General features: G+C 39.1%; 1 protein-coding gene across 1 annotated transcript; it reads left to right on the forward strand.

Annotated features, from left to right (window-relative positions):
* Positions 1 to 14,423, forward strand: LOC306860794 (CAAX prenyl protease 2-like). The gene is made up of 8 exons (XM_079402720.1): positions 1 to 345; positions 1,023 to 1,125; positions 1,325 to 1,408; positions 1,620 to 1,698; positions 1,971 to 2,138; positions 10,026 to 10,097; positions 10,194 to 10,256; positions 11,015 to 14,423. Exons 1-8 carry the CDS (start codon positions 182 to 184, stop codon positions 11,239 to 11,241), a joined length of 960 nt encoding a protein of 319 aa, XP_079258846.1. The 5' UTR covers positions 1 to 181; the 3' UTR covers positions 11,242 to 14,423.
* The last annotated feature ends 246 nt before the right edge of the window (positions 14,424 to 14,669 follow it).

The raw sequence follows: 14,669 nt of genomic DNA on the forward strand, positions 1-14,669 counted from the left end.
GATGGCGTCATTCTGTGGCGCCAAAACAGTCTCCTCTCAGCTTTTTCAGAGTACCTCCATTGTGGACCTACACACTTATCTAGGACGAAAACAAAATTACCTGTGTGGTGTTTAATGTGTCACCTATACCTGCAGTTTTTTTTAGCGCGTCTAGTGGTTTTTAGCCCCTGTCGGTCTCGCCATGAACGACGACGATGATTTGATGGCAAGTGTTCATTTAGGTCAACTCTATGCTAATGTGGCGTCTGTTCCTGATGGACTTTGCTGGGTGTCAATTCTCTCCTGTCTACTGCTTGCGTGCTCCTATGTTGGAAGTTTATACGTTTGGAAAAGCGATTTACCAAGGTATTTTTCATAGTCTTTGGCTGTGTCACAAAACCCAGTGAGCTCCCTACCTAGACAGCGTTGTAACGACAGATTCGACGCTTACAGTATATTGTTTAAATCTAATGTTCGAAGAAACATTGTTTCAAGCGAATGCTGAACTAAATGTATTGTTTTAAAAATGTAAAATATCGTTTGAGTCGAATGTTCTAATGCTGCTTGAGACGAACGTCCGGCATTGCTTGAGTGGAATATTAAAAAATATAAAATACTATTCGAATCAAATGTTTTAAAATGCTTTTCAAATCGAACTGTTGATCAAATGGTGCGTTTGGAACTATTTTTCAGCACAAAATGTTTCCATTCTTTGACATCAGCAACATGAAGTGCAAGAAATATTAGTAAGTTGATGAAAAACTAATAATTAAATCCTAAAAAAAAAACCCGATAATAAATCATCTTAAAGTAAACAATCAGGACAAAATATTATGGATTTTATTTATTTATTTTATAATTTGTATTCATTATTCATATTTTGTTTTAGCAGCCCTAGTGTCAGCCTGTCTGACCTGACCTCCCCCCCATTGTTTATATATTTGTCTTATTTAATGTAACAAACTGGTGGCAAGATGCAAACTTAATACTGTATGATGCATTTAACAATGATTGTTTGTTTGTGTGGTTGTTTGCACTAACAGGGATCATCCTGCAGTGATAAAGAGGCGCTTCACCAGTGTACTGGTTGTATCCGCTCTGTCTCCAGTGTTTGTGTGGGCATGGAAAGATTTCACAGGCATCCAGGTTAGTTTACTGCAACACACGTCTAGTCCTTACTGTTGTTTGCTGTATGTGTTTACCATGCTCTATTTGATACGTTGTTCAAGATCTCACTGCATCATACAGTTTTGTTGTGAAGCATTTTGCAATTTGTGTTTGCCAATGTGTTTAGCCTTATTTGATGGAGAAACACCAGACTTACTCAAATTTGTTTGTCCTATAGCCTGGCCCCTCATTACTGGCCCTTATGGGGATCCGGTTGGAGGGTCTTATTCCTGCTATCATTCAACCGCTGCTATTGACCATGGTTAGTGAATGAAAAAATATGTATTTGGTGGTTTTTTTTTTTTTAGATAATGGAAAACAAACAATGTTTATCTTCAACCTAAAGCAACACATTATCAAAATTTGATATTCTGAGAAACTTCAGATTGTAGAAGAGTCTTTCTATTGGGCAGCTTATCTGGCACGTTTTTGTGTGTTATATTTGATTATTTTATTACTCTGTTTTCTGTCAGGTGCTGTTTCTGGGTCCTCTGATCCAGCTAGCCATGGATTGCCCCTGGGGTTTCATTGATGGGATGAAAGTTGTAGTCGGTAAGCAGCATTTTCCACTTCTAGTGATTTCTCCAGTGAATCCTTCTAATTACAAAGCTATTTTGGGATTTAAATAATCTGTTAGTGAGCTGTCATTATGCTAAATTATTATAGGCAACAATAAGAGTTAGGCAAATAATTTGGGAGGTGAATCTGTATTTTCATATTATGCCAAATATATCAGCTAGATTGATCTTTGTTGCTGTAAAAGAATCAGATTGGCTTCAGTGTCAGTGTTGTTGTAAATGTGATGGTCTGTTATGTCTTTACAGACCCTTGCTTCTGGTCGCTGTGTCTGAGTGACATGCGCTGGCTGAGGAACCAGGTTGTGGCACCATTGACAGAGGAGTTGGTTTTTCGGGCATGCATGCTTCCCATGCTAGTACCCTGTGCAGGCCCCTCCACCGCTATCTTCACATGTCCACTCTTCTTTGGTGTTGGTGAGTGGTGACGTGCCATTTGCTTAGATACAGGTTGGGGTAAATGCATAAATTATTTGTTTTTACTCCATCCTGCTTCTTTAAATTAAGTCTTTGAAGTCAACAAGAAATCAAAATGGACTATTTGCATTCCTGATACACATCTTAATGTTAACTATTCATCAGTGCATGTTATTCTAAAGAACAAAAATATAGTCTTGTTAGTAGGGGTGGGCGATATGACCAAAATCACGATAACGGTATACATCACAATATAATAATTTTTTTCTTTTTAAAAGGTTTTTGTGATATTAAAATCTTTGATACCATAGAATTTTCATAATCATTGTCACCAATGTCAATATCAAACAAATACAAAGCTAAAAAGTGAAAAAAACAAACAAGCTCACTGAAGATAAATACACAGTGATGAAATGAGGATAAGAAACTAATTGCAAGCAAAAGGACAAAAACTACTGTAAATAAGAAATGCTACAAACATTTTGTAATATATATATATATATATATTTATTAGGGATGTGCCTTAAGCCGAATACCTTATTCGGAAAGGCACAGATAATGGCTTCAAAACTAAAAAAATATTCGGCAGACACAATCACATGTAGGATACAGAATCTCTAATCTCAACCTTCAACTTCCCAGTTTATTAATGCCCTAATTACTTTATTAACTCTGTTACATTTAGTATTAAAACAAGTCCAGCGACGCTAATAACTAGATCTGGCAACATGGCGGAGCGGAGCGGAGACTGCATTTGCGCCAAGCTCGTTCACTCAGCTGCTGCAAGTCAGCCGCATGAATTTATTCAGCGACATGATTTTAAATAATTTTTCATGTTTTCAAATTTTATTTTTGAACATGAAACATTTACGGAGGTCTGGACCTCATAGCTGGCTATGGGCCTGGATATGTAAAGTGAATGAGTGTAAACTAGCCTATATGAATAAAATGAGCGCAAATCAATAGCCGTGTTGGGGTCTATGCGCGTCTCTCAGAAATCAGAGCTTTGTCTGGAGTTATATCAACTAACTCACAAAAATATCCTAAAAACGGTCCTAACTTCAAACCTTTTCGAAATCCAACTGTAAAAACGCATTACATTAGCCTTTTTTTGTGAATGGCATTACATTTAATTATACAAGACAAAGAAAAGCGAGGTTTGATCAAGGCTTTTGGAGGGTCCAAATGATTTGTTGTGCTCTGTTGATAAAATACTCGTAAATGATCACAGACTCCAGCAATACATGATCTCCAAGTTACTTCAAGTTCAAGCGAGCTTTATTGTCATTCTGCTATGAGTACTGAACACTTTCTTTCCATTTATTTTTTTTCTACTAATGCTCTTATTTAAGATTGTGGATGCTTGTCTCTTGACAAATTTGTACACAGTTTCACTGGAAAACAAGGAGAATAAAGTTATTTTTCTTTTTTGATCAACATTTTCTGTAGTTTTAAACTGAAAATATTTGCAAAGTTATAATTATAATAAAAATAATAATTTCTTTAGTTATACAAGGCATATTTGTTAAATGAAAACTACGAATCGAACAGATTTGCATTTAAAATAGTATTTTCACGTAATTTGAAGGACTTCCAGTTTAAGCCACGCCCACTTCCGGATCCATCCGAATACAGATATAAATAATTTTGAGATTGTCACAGATACAAATAATGGCTCTGCTGCACATCCCTTATATATATATATATATATATAGACCCTTTTTGAGTCGACGTCACGATTACGTCACAGCACAAGCTGGAGGCAAAACAAGGAGGCGGCCCATTCAAACCAGCGCAGATTTAGCAACATAAGGAGCTTTAAATATAGTCTTGTTGTGATGTTGGGTGCCAGAATCGACATAGTAAAGGCTCTGATTTGAAATTTTATCGCTTACCTGCTGCCACTGCCAGACAAAAACGGACGACTGTGATTAAAACGCGATAAAACCAGAGGACTGGACAGAAACGACCGTCAAAATGCTCGCGTTTGCAACGCACACTTCTTGTCAGAAAAGGTTCAATAAAGTATTGTCTTTTGTTGTTATGAGTGTGTCTATAGATTTCTTATGCATCTCACGATTATGTTGTGTATGAAATAATGTCTGTGTGCATGTGTGTAAAACAACAAACTTATAAGCTTAATCATTTGTAATTGTATTGTTATGAGTAATTGTGGCTTGGAAGTTGGAATAATAATGTTTCTGTAAAAATAGTTGCCTGCTGAAATTGAAAATACATCTTCATGACTAGATAGACACTGTGAGTCTGTCTTAACTACACAGGTTAGATGTGAGTCAGTCAACCGGAGGGAATCCGGTCAGATCGTCCATGCTTCGAGGAAAAGCGTGTGCGGGTCGGCGGCCGGCCGATTTGGTTTCGTCCATTAAAGTTAACCTTTTCAAATAACAATCGCGGTCCTGGACAGTGCGTGACCATACATATGGGTGAAATCGGATTTTCTCCAGTTATTGTTAAAAAACAAGCTAACAAACTTCATATCTAGCGTTAGTGAAGCGGTCAGTGGAATCTTTCTGCCTCCAGCTAAGCTCCGCCCACAGAAAAACGTCACAATGTTTACTAACAGAAAAAGGGTCTATATATATATATATATATATAATATATCATTATTAGGCTGTTATTTTTTATTTTCTTCTTATTAAAGTTACAAAAATTATTTAGTCGAGCAGTAAGAGATTTTCTCTCACTGTTTGATTAATATGAATGGCAGACAGGATGAATATTGGACAGCTTCCCCTTTAAGACCGAAGTCCGGATCCAATATAGCTATAGTTACATATGCGCTTTCTTTTTCAGCCGTTTACTCTCTCTTAAGACCTAAATCACTGTGTTTATGAGGATACATGCAAAGACGGGGATTTCTGACGCATATAAGTGTGTTTATGTAATCATTCAAAGCCTATAAAGTGGTAAAAAAAGTGCGCTCCTCTCACACAGAAACAGAAATGGCGCACGCATATAGCTCTGTTGTTTGTGTTTCAATGGCTTAAAATCGGTTGTTTTAAAACTGCAGTGCTTAAAAACGTGTGTCCATGCTATAGATTTAGTCCCTCATTTAGGAACGAGCTCCTCGTTTTGTCCTGGCTGGTCGTTCTCCACCTGGTTCTGTCTCCCCTTCACACCCTGTGGTGGCGTGTAAAGATCGCAGTCATCCAAAAGATGAAAAAGTATTGCCGTATACATTCGGTTTCATTGAATAATAATTCTGTGGATTGTTCGTATTTAAGAACACTTTTCTGCTGTCTTCCAATCTAATTCAAAGTTGCGATGAAATGGTAGTAGTGATAGATATTTTCTTCCATATACGTAACTTTTCCTAAAAGGTTGAGTTATGACATTTTGATTAAACATTTTATACATGCATGCATGGATGAATCATTCACAATAACATCTATAACATGCATTTACTAGATAGATTGAATTTTAATTTCATGGCAGCTAATGTAATAAAGGTTACTTTGATAATAGCAAATATCAGAATCAGAATGAGCTTTATTGCCAGGTATGTTTGCGCATACGAGGAATTTGTTTTAGTGACAGTAGCTCCACAGTGCGACAGAATGACAGCAACAGGACAGGATACAGATAATAAAAATAAAAAATAAAAATAAATGGACAAATATACAAAAATGGACAATGTGCCAAATAGCACAAACACAATATACAAAATAGACAATTCGGTATGTACAGGTATGTTAGGTGAAAATTTGAAATGTAATTATGTGTGTAAAATCTAAATAAAAAAAGTATGAAAGTGTTGTGTGTTTCATGTATGTTAAGAGTGCAAGTGTTCATGAGATGGATTGCCTGAGGGAAGAAACTGTTTCTGTGTCTGGTTGTTCTGGTACACAGAGCTCTGTAGCATCAATCAGGCGGTAACGGTTCAAAGAGGGAGTGTGCTGGATGTGAGGGGTCCAGAGTGATATTACCAGTCCTTTTGGCCACTCTAAATAAGTACAGTTCTTGGAGAGCGGGGAGGGTTGTACCAATGATTCGCTCAGCAGTCCGGACTACCCTCTGTAGTCTTCTGAGGCCAGATTTGGTAGCTGAGCTGAACAAGACAGTTATTGAAGTGCAGAGGATGGATTCAGTGATGGCAGAGTAGAATTGTTTCAGCAAGTCCTGTGGCGGGACTTCCTCAGCTGGCGAAGGAAGTACAACCTCTGCTGGGCCTTTTTCATAATAGTCAATGTGAATGTCCCACTTCAGGTCCTGAGAAATAGTGGTGCCCAGGAACCCAAATGACTCCACTGCAGTCACAGTGCTGTTCATGATGATGAGTGGGGGGAGTGCATGGGGTTTTCTCCTGAAGTCCACAATCATCTCCACAGTTTTGAGTGTGTTGAGCTCCAGGTTGTTAAGACTGCACCAGACAGCCAGCTCCTTAACCTCCTGTCTGTAAGCAGACTCGTCACCGTCCTGAATGAGGCCAATCAGTGTGGTGTCGTCTGCAAGTTTCAGGAGCTTGACAGAGGGGTCTTTAGAGGTGCAGTCGTTCGTGTAGAGGGAGAAGAGCAGTGGGGAGAGAACGCAGCCCTGAGGAGCTCCAGTGCTGATGGTGTGGGTGCTGGATGTGTATTTTCCCAGCCTCAATAGCTGCTGCCTGTCTGTCAGGAAGCTGTTGATCCACTGACAGACAGAGGTGGGCACGGAAAGTTGAGTTAGTTTGGGCAGGAGGAGGTCTGGAATGATAGTGTTAAAGGCCGAGCTGAAGTCCACAAACAGGATCCTCCCATAAGTCCCTGGTCTGTCCAGGTGTTGCAGTGTGTAATGCAGTCCCATGTTGACTGCATCATCCACAGACCTGTTTGCTCTGTAGGCAAACTGCAAGGGGTCCAGTAAGGGTCCAGCGATATCCTTCAGATAAGCCAAAACCAGTTTTTCAAATGACTTCATGACCACAGATGTTAGAGCCACAGGTCTGTAGTCGTTAAGTCCTGTTATCTTGAGTTTCTTTGGGACGGGGATGATGGTGGAGTGTTTGAAGCATGAGGGGACTTTGCACAGCTCCAGTGATCTGTTGAAGATCTGTGTGAAGATGGGGGCCAGCTGGTCAGCACAGGATTTCAGACAGGCTGGTGTCACACTGTCTGGGCCTGGGGCCTTCCTTCTCTTGTTCTTTTTGAAGACCTGGCGCACGTCATCTTCACTTATCTGCAGTTCAGGTGTGGGGGAGAGGGGGGTTGCAGGTGGTGTGAATGGTGTTTTTTCAAACCTGCAGTAGAGCTCTTTAAGATTGTCTGCCAGTTGTTGATTCTCCACAATGCTGGTGGATGGTGTCTTGTAATTGGTGATGTCTTTCAGACCTTTCCACTCTGAAGCCGTGTCACTGGATGAGAATTGGATCCTTAGCTTATCGGAATAATTCCTCTTTGCCACTCTGATCTCCTTTTCAAGTGTGTATTTGGCCTGTTTATACAAGACTCTGTCCCCATTCCTGTAAGCATCTTCTTTGGCGGAGCTGTCTAAGTTTTGCAGTGAACCACGGTTTGTCGTTGTTATAAGTTAGATGAGTCCTGGTAGGAATGCACATATCCTCACAGAAACTGATATAAGATGTTACAGTCTCTGTGAGCTCGTCCAGATCATCATCAGCTTCAAAAACACTCCAATCAGTAAGGTTGAGACAGGCTTGTAAAACCCGCTCTGTTTCATTAGTCCATCTCTTTACAGTCCTTAATACAGGTTTAACAGATTTAAGTTTCTGCCTGTAGGTTTGAATAAGATGGAACAAACAGTGATCAGAGAGTCCTAAAGCTGCCCGTGGAACAGAGTGATATGCGTCCTTTATCGCCGTGTAACCGTGATCCAATATATTACTGTCTCTGGTGGGACATGTGATGTGCTGTCTGTATTTTGGCAGTTCGCGGGAGAGATTTGCTTTATTAAAGTCCCCTAGAATGATTTAAACTGATTCTGGGTGTTGTTGTTCTGTGTCTGTGATCATATCAGCGAGTTTCAGTAAAGCTGAGCTCATGTGCGCTTGCGGTGGAATGTAGAACTCCCGCTGCGAATAGAAAGGTTTACAGTTGATGAAAAACGTTTCTAGATCTGAACAGCACATCTTCTTTAAAGGTCCCATGACATGCTGTTTTTTGGATGCTTTTATATAGGCCTTAGTGGTCCCTAGTACTGTATCTGAAGTCTCGTTCCCGAAATTCAGCCCTGGTGCAGAATTTGTCACTACGAGCCAGTCCCAAAATGGGCTTTCCTTAGGACAAGCCATTTCTGTGTCTGTAGCTTTAAATGCTAATGATGAGGAGAGAGGCGGGGCAAGGTGGAGGGTGCGTGTGTGTCCTGCAGCTTGCTGCCACGGTACCATGCGCTAATGTTGACAGTGGATGTATCGCAATGGCTCGTAGACACGCAGTCCTTCAAGCTTTTCAGTTTGACCCAGAATCTCATCCAGATGGAGAAGCACCGGATGAAGAAGTTGCAACTCAGCGGCTACAGCAGGACGTCTCCGAATGGTTAGGTTAAAATATTGTGTCTGGATACGGTCAGTGTTTCACACACATAGACTTTACCTGGGCGGACCGCAACAATATCCACCACCCGCTGCCATCAGCTCCCGCGTCTCACACACACACACACACGAGCGCGACTTTAGAACAATATTTAGTAACTTTCAGACCCTTTTGGCGGCTTTTTTCCCATAACGGGTACATACTAACAAACCTAGTGACTTAAAAAAATAAATAAATAAAAAAAACCTTATATAGTCGTAGCTCATTTTCTCATGGGCGGGCAAAGCAGAGAAAGGGGAGGTAACCTTTCCCCGTATGACATAAGGGGAAGATTCCAGATCGGGCCATCTGAGCTTTCATTTTTTTAAAGGCGAAGCAGGATACCCAGGGCTCGGTTTACACCTATCGCCATTTCTAGCCACTGGGGGACCATAGTCAGGCGAGGGGAACTCATATTAATGTTAAAAAACCTCATAAAGTGAAATTTTCATGCCATGGGACCTTTAACACAGTTACATCTGTACACCACCTCTCATTGATGTAGAAGCATGTCCCGCCGCCGTGCGATTTCCCCGTTGATTCCGCGTTGCGATCTGCTCTGATCAGCGTGAAATTAGGCAGATGTAACGCGCTGTCTGGAATGGTGTCGTTCAGCCAGGTTTCCGTGAAACACAGAGCAGCAGAGTTAGAAAAGTCCTTGTTAAACCGGGAAAGCAGAAGGAGTTCGTCCGTTTTGTTGGGTAGAGAGCGGAGATTCGCCAGATGGATGCTAGACAACGCCGTTCGAAATTCACGCTGTCAATTCACGAGCGCGCTGGCTCTCTTCCCCCGTCTGAGTCTCCTAAAGCGTCTAAAGGGCGTTGCAGCTCCGCCGACTACAATGTTCAGCAAAACATCCGAATAATCGAAAACCGGTTGGAGATTTTGTGGTGTGTTCTGCCGAATGTCCAGCAGTTCTTCCTTGGGAAACTGATCGTGTTAGACAAACAAAAAACAGGAAAAACGAACAAAAACACTAAAACAACTGGAGAGCCAAGAACAATGACTGCCATGCACGGCGCCATCTTGTTTGTATTAAAGCAAATATTAAAAACAGATTTGAAAGAACTCTTGGGATACTCTCCAGGGTAATTGTTGATACTTGGCACTACCTAGATATCTGGTAATTGGTAACCCAAGTATTTCATGCGGTTCTCTGAAAATAGCTGGAAATCAACCTACTCAAGTCTTATTTGACACAAAATATCCCCTCTGTATTGATGTGTTTGAATGACTGATCACTGACTTGCTCAGGAAAGACCGTTTTAATTTAATTTGCATTGCTTTGTAGACCATTATTGTTGTGGTAACCTTTTCTTCTCTCTCTCTATCTCTCTCTCTCTCTGTTTGCATGTGACTGCAGCTCATTTTCACCATGTAATTGAGCTCCTGCGATTCAGACAGGGCACTGTCTCAGGGATTTTCCTCTCTGCAGGTAATCGAGTCATTAGTTTACTGTCATCTTTAGTGTGAGGAGTGCCGCCTGTGACACATAATTACTCATGTCTTTGTTTGTTTGTGTATTTTTCAGTGTTCCAGTTCTCCTACACTGCAGTATTTGGAGCTTATACAGCCTTTATATTCATCAGGACAGGTGTATCCTATTATCTTTAATACTACTGATGCATACACTACTCCACAAGAGGACTAAAAAATTCTAAAATAAAAAAGTTTTGCTTTAAAAATATTAATAGTAACCACTAAGATAATTTTTGTATTGTGACTATTTTCTTGACAATTGAGCACACTGACTTCTCAGTTCATATTTCCGTAATGCAAAAAAAAAAAGAAATCTGGCTCATGACTGCAATGCACAAAATAATATTTAAATTGTATTGTATTTTTTGTATTGAACAGTATTTGTGCTTTTGCCTTTGTGACTTTTATTAAAAATATCATTGTGTCGATATATAATTATGATTCATAATTCAAACAAACTAGATGTTTGCTTAAAGCTTAACAACAAAGGTTGAAGTAGTTTGAAAAGCTTGATGTTTGAAGATTAAGTTCTTAGTCATTTTAAAAGCTTTACGTTAAATGTAAGTCTGTGGGATTTTTGAGTTATTTTTAGTCTGTATTGCAGACAGTAATGATAATTAGGGAGGGAATTAAGCTGAACTCATGAAAATATCACAATTCAACAAAAATTCTTTGATTTCTTTGTGTAAAATACATTTCTTATTTTTTTTGTCTTTTGTTCTGAAATGTGAGCAGGAAATTGTACTGACAGACCTGAAACTCTCAGAGACTATGTTCATTGTAGTTCTGATTCAACTAGATTTGTAGCAAACAAACTGTAACGGCATACAAAGAAATAACTGCAACTATCTCTTCCTGTGTATGTGTCTGTAGGTCATTTGGTGGGTCCTGTGCTTTGCCACTCCTTCTGCAACTACATGGGTTTTCCAGCTCTCAGCACGGCCCTGGACCACCCGCACCGCCTCACGATTCTCTCCTTCTACATGCTGGGGGTCGTTCTCTTCTTCCTCCTCATCTTCCCCATGACCGACCCGTTCTTCTACGGTTTTCCCACACCCGTCTGCACCCTGACCTCCACACCTGGATCCATCTGCTCCTGATCCATCCATACCTCCATCCCGCATTTCATCCATTCCTTCTCTCCAGCCATTTGAAAAGGAATGGCTGTTTTGCTGCTGGTTTCACCAGGAGAGCGAGGAACTGCAGGAGAACAGGTATGAAAATTCACAGCCTCTGTGAGGTGGTGTGTGGAAGAACTCCGTGGATGCAAAACATCCTCAGGTTGCACTGGCCGTTCTTTTCACCATTCAGCCGACGTTGCATTATCAAGTGATTTCAGCTACAGGCCTATGTTTGATGAAGACAAGTTAATTATGTGCGTTTGCATGTTTATATGACAATATTTCAGTGTTTATCATGAGATTGGTGCTGGGGATAAAGATTAAACACTATTACGGGTTTCCTAGGAGGATTTGTATGCTGAAACGGGCATTGCTAAAATGCCAGATTCCCTATTTTTTGTTGTGATATTAGAATTTTGTACCTTGTTTGCTCTGGTGCCCTTACTTGAAGACGACATTCATTTTTACAGACTTATTTTGTTTTACTCTTGATTTTTATTGTCTAAATATCATGTCACTCAAGTCGGTAGGTCATCAAGTCATCTTAAATTTTAAAAAAATGTCTTTAGGTACGCTTTTGGAGCAATAGACAGACCTATAAGAGTAATAAAATGTAGTGAGTGTGTATCAGAAGTTTAATTGCCCTGGCCTGAACACACAGCTTAATGTGTTGGTCTAAATAGAATTGTGGCCTCATGCATTTCAAATATGAGGTCTTTTTAAAGCATTGATCAGTCTTGCCTTGGCTGTTTGCTAATTAGAAAAGAGGAAACGCCAATTACTGTTTATATTGTATAGTGGATATTCATTAATAGATTTTGACCAATGGTATTTCATTTGTATTTAATGCAGAGCTAAAGACATTCTTTTTTTACATCAGCATAGGAATCTTGTAAATGTAGTATGGTAGCACTGGGGGATGTTGAGTTCAATTCTAGACTTCTGCTTTAGTAATGGTGGAAATTCCAACACTTTCTTTTTATGACTAGTGTCTTATAGTCATAAACCACCTGCAACAACATTGAAACTACCTATATCAGAATTACACTTTGTGTTCTTTGACCGATATGTTTTACGGTCTAAATCTAAGTGCTAAGCTTATTATAAACCTTTTATATATTAAAAACGACATAGTAACGGCCTCATGAATTTTTATGCAGGTTCCTTCACCATGGAGTGTTAGTGAAAACTCATACCACTGATCTGCATGCTGCTACACTGGTGACATTTGAATGATGATTGATATAGAAACACACCAAATACAACTCCTAACAGCTTCTAGGAATAGTTGACCCAAAAAATTAAATCTCTGCCATCATTTACCCACTCTTATGTCATTACTTCTAAAAACCACAAAAGGAGATATTAGACAGAATGTTCATGCTGCTTTTTTCCATATAATGAACGGTGAACGGAAGCTAAATTCTAAAATGTATTGTAGTCTGTATGACTTAAGTGCTATATTCCACTAATTTGTGTGATTTGACTATGCATATATTATGCTCATCCTAAAATGCATAACATTTCGCGTGTGTTCCAAGAAAGAAAGAAAGAAATGAGTGCAAGTAAATTTTTTACATTTTGTGTGAACTGTCCCTTTAGCAAGTGTGGTTTTTAATGTTGTTTTGTTGTATTTGGTTTCAGTTCTCATTAATTGTGAAAGCAGAGTGTATAGAGAGTATATATAGACATATCATTTACTTTATTGCTTGTAATTTGTTGATTAATATATTGGCATGGCTTGCCCTCACATTTATTATGTGTGTATCATAGGGTTATTTGTAGTCTTTTCTGTGTTTTGAGAGACCATCCAAAGTAAACCTTTTAAGCAATAGTCTCACAAACAGGATCAAATCAGGGATTTCCATCTAGTGCTTCCATCTTCTTGTTTTGGGTGTTTCTTTTATTTGTTCCCAAAATAATTTCTTATTTGGCTCGCTACAAAGAAAACAGTGATATCTATAACATCACTTTGAACAGCCAAAGTTATAGTAGGAATTTATCGCAACTTGTCCAAATTACTACAGGGATCTGGTTTACTTGTCTCAAGTGTGCCATAGTGTATATGACTGTACTGATGCATTTACCCAAGGAGGATGCTGTATGCAAGCACTGTTTAACTGTGACCGGCTACACGGAATGCTGCTTTAGTTTAGTTGCTTTTAGGTTGTGGTCAACAGAGGGTGCCAGAGGACCATATTTGTGTTTGTGTCTTTTCATTGTTGTCTTGATTAAGAAGCAGTCACCCCCTTGTTTATTAAGAAACTTTATCCATATTGCTTTGCATATTTAATCCTGTTATTAGATAATTAAATTATACCCTGATACGCAAAGAACCTGTGGAAGAAGGTAAATTTATTTTTTCTTTTTTTGCGCATCTTTGGAAATTCACTCATTGTTCTAGATTTGAGCTGCACTATGGGATGTTTGGATTGGATGCCATGTTGAATCTTGATTTGTTTAGGGTTTAGCTGAATGCACAGGTGCTCTGGCGAGGACAGTGCTGTGATTGATGACTGGTGTAACTTTTAGTTGGAGAATGTTTGTAGTGAATGTGTTAGGAGCTTTTTAGTTGTCACAGTCCCATATTCTCATTCTCAATTTCTTAATTTGTGAAGTCACTGCATTCTTTTATTTTACAAAAGAGTTTCGACTTCTGTTTTTTTTTTTCCTTAGACATGTCTTTCATCCCCTGCTTGAGTTCACAGTGTTCTTTTTTTATCTGGTTGTTTGCAAGCAAAACATTTGCACCAGGGGTTGAGTTTTAGATGCTTTGAACGTCATATTTACAGTAAGGAGGAGCAATAGACGTTCAAATCTATTTTTGCAAATGTGAAAAGTAGCTGAGCGCTGATTTAGCTCATTGAAACATCATCTTAAAAATTTTAAGTATTTGAGAAACTCTACACCGATGAATTGTATAGACTGGTTGTTCATTACAAACAAGTCTGATGTTTATACTGAGAGCTATATTTTGTAATGAAATCTATTTTGGTGATTCAGAGAATAATGTGCATGCTAGTTGTTTTTGACAAATGTGCAATGCAATTTTCTGTAATTCACTGATGGAAAAAGTTTTATGACAATCTTTCTGGGGGTCTTTTAATCCACTCTGCAAAAGTCTGCCGTTTGTAAATTAAAGGTTTTTAAACACCTCACTTGGAGTTGTGTTCTGTTTTTGTGTTTTGTGTTCTGTTCTTTTCAGATGGTGATGTGCGTAATTTCTGCACCATCAGACATAATGGTTTCTCAAAACTCTTCTGCAGTTCTTTGGACAAACAGGTAATCCTGCTTGAAACTGGTTGGTTGAGTCTAAAGCTGATGGATAACTCAGGCAAATGCAGTGTTTTTAAAGCATTAGTGTGTGCACATTTTAAGGGTAAATCGACCCTGAATGATTTATGTTG

Source organism: Barbus barbus (genome assembly GCF_936440315.1).
Source record: "Barbus barbus genome assembly, chromosome: 1".
Lineage (NCBI taxonomy): Eukaryota > Metazoa > Chordata > Actinopteri > Cypriniformes > Cyprinidae > Barbus > Barbus barbus.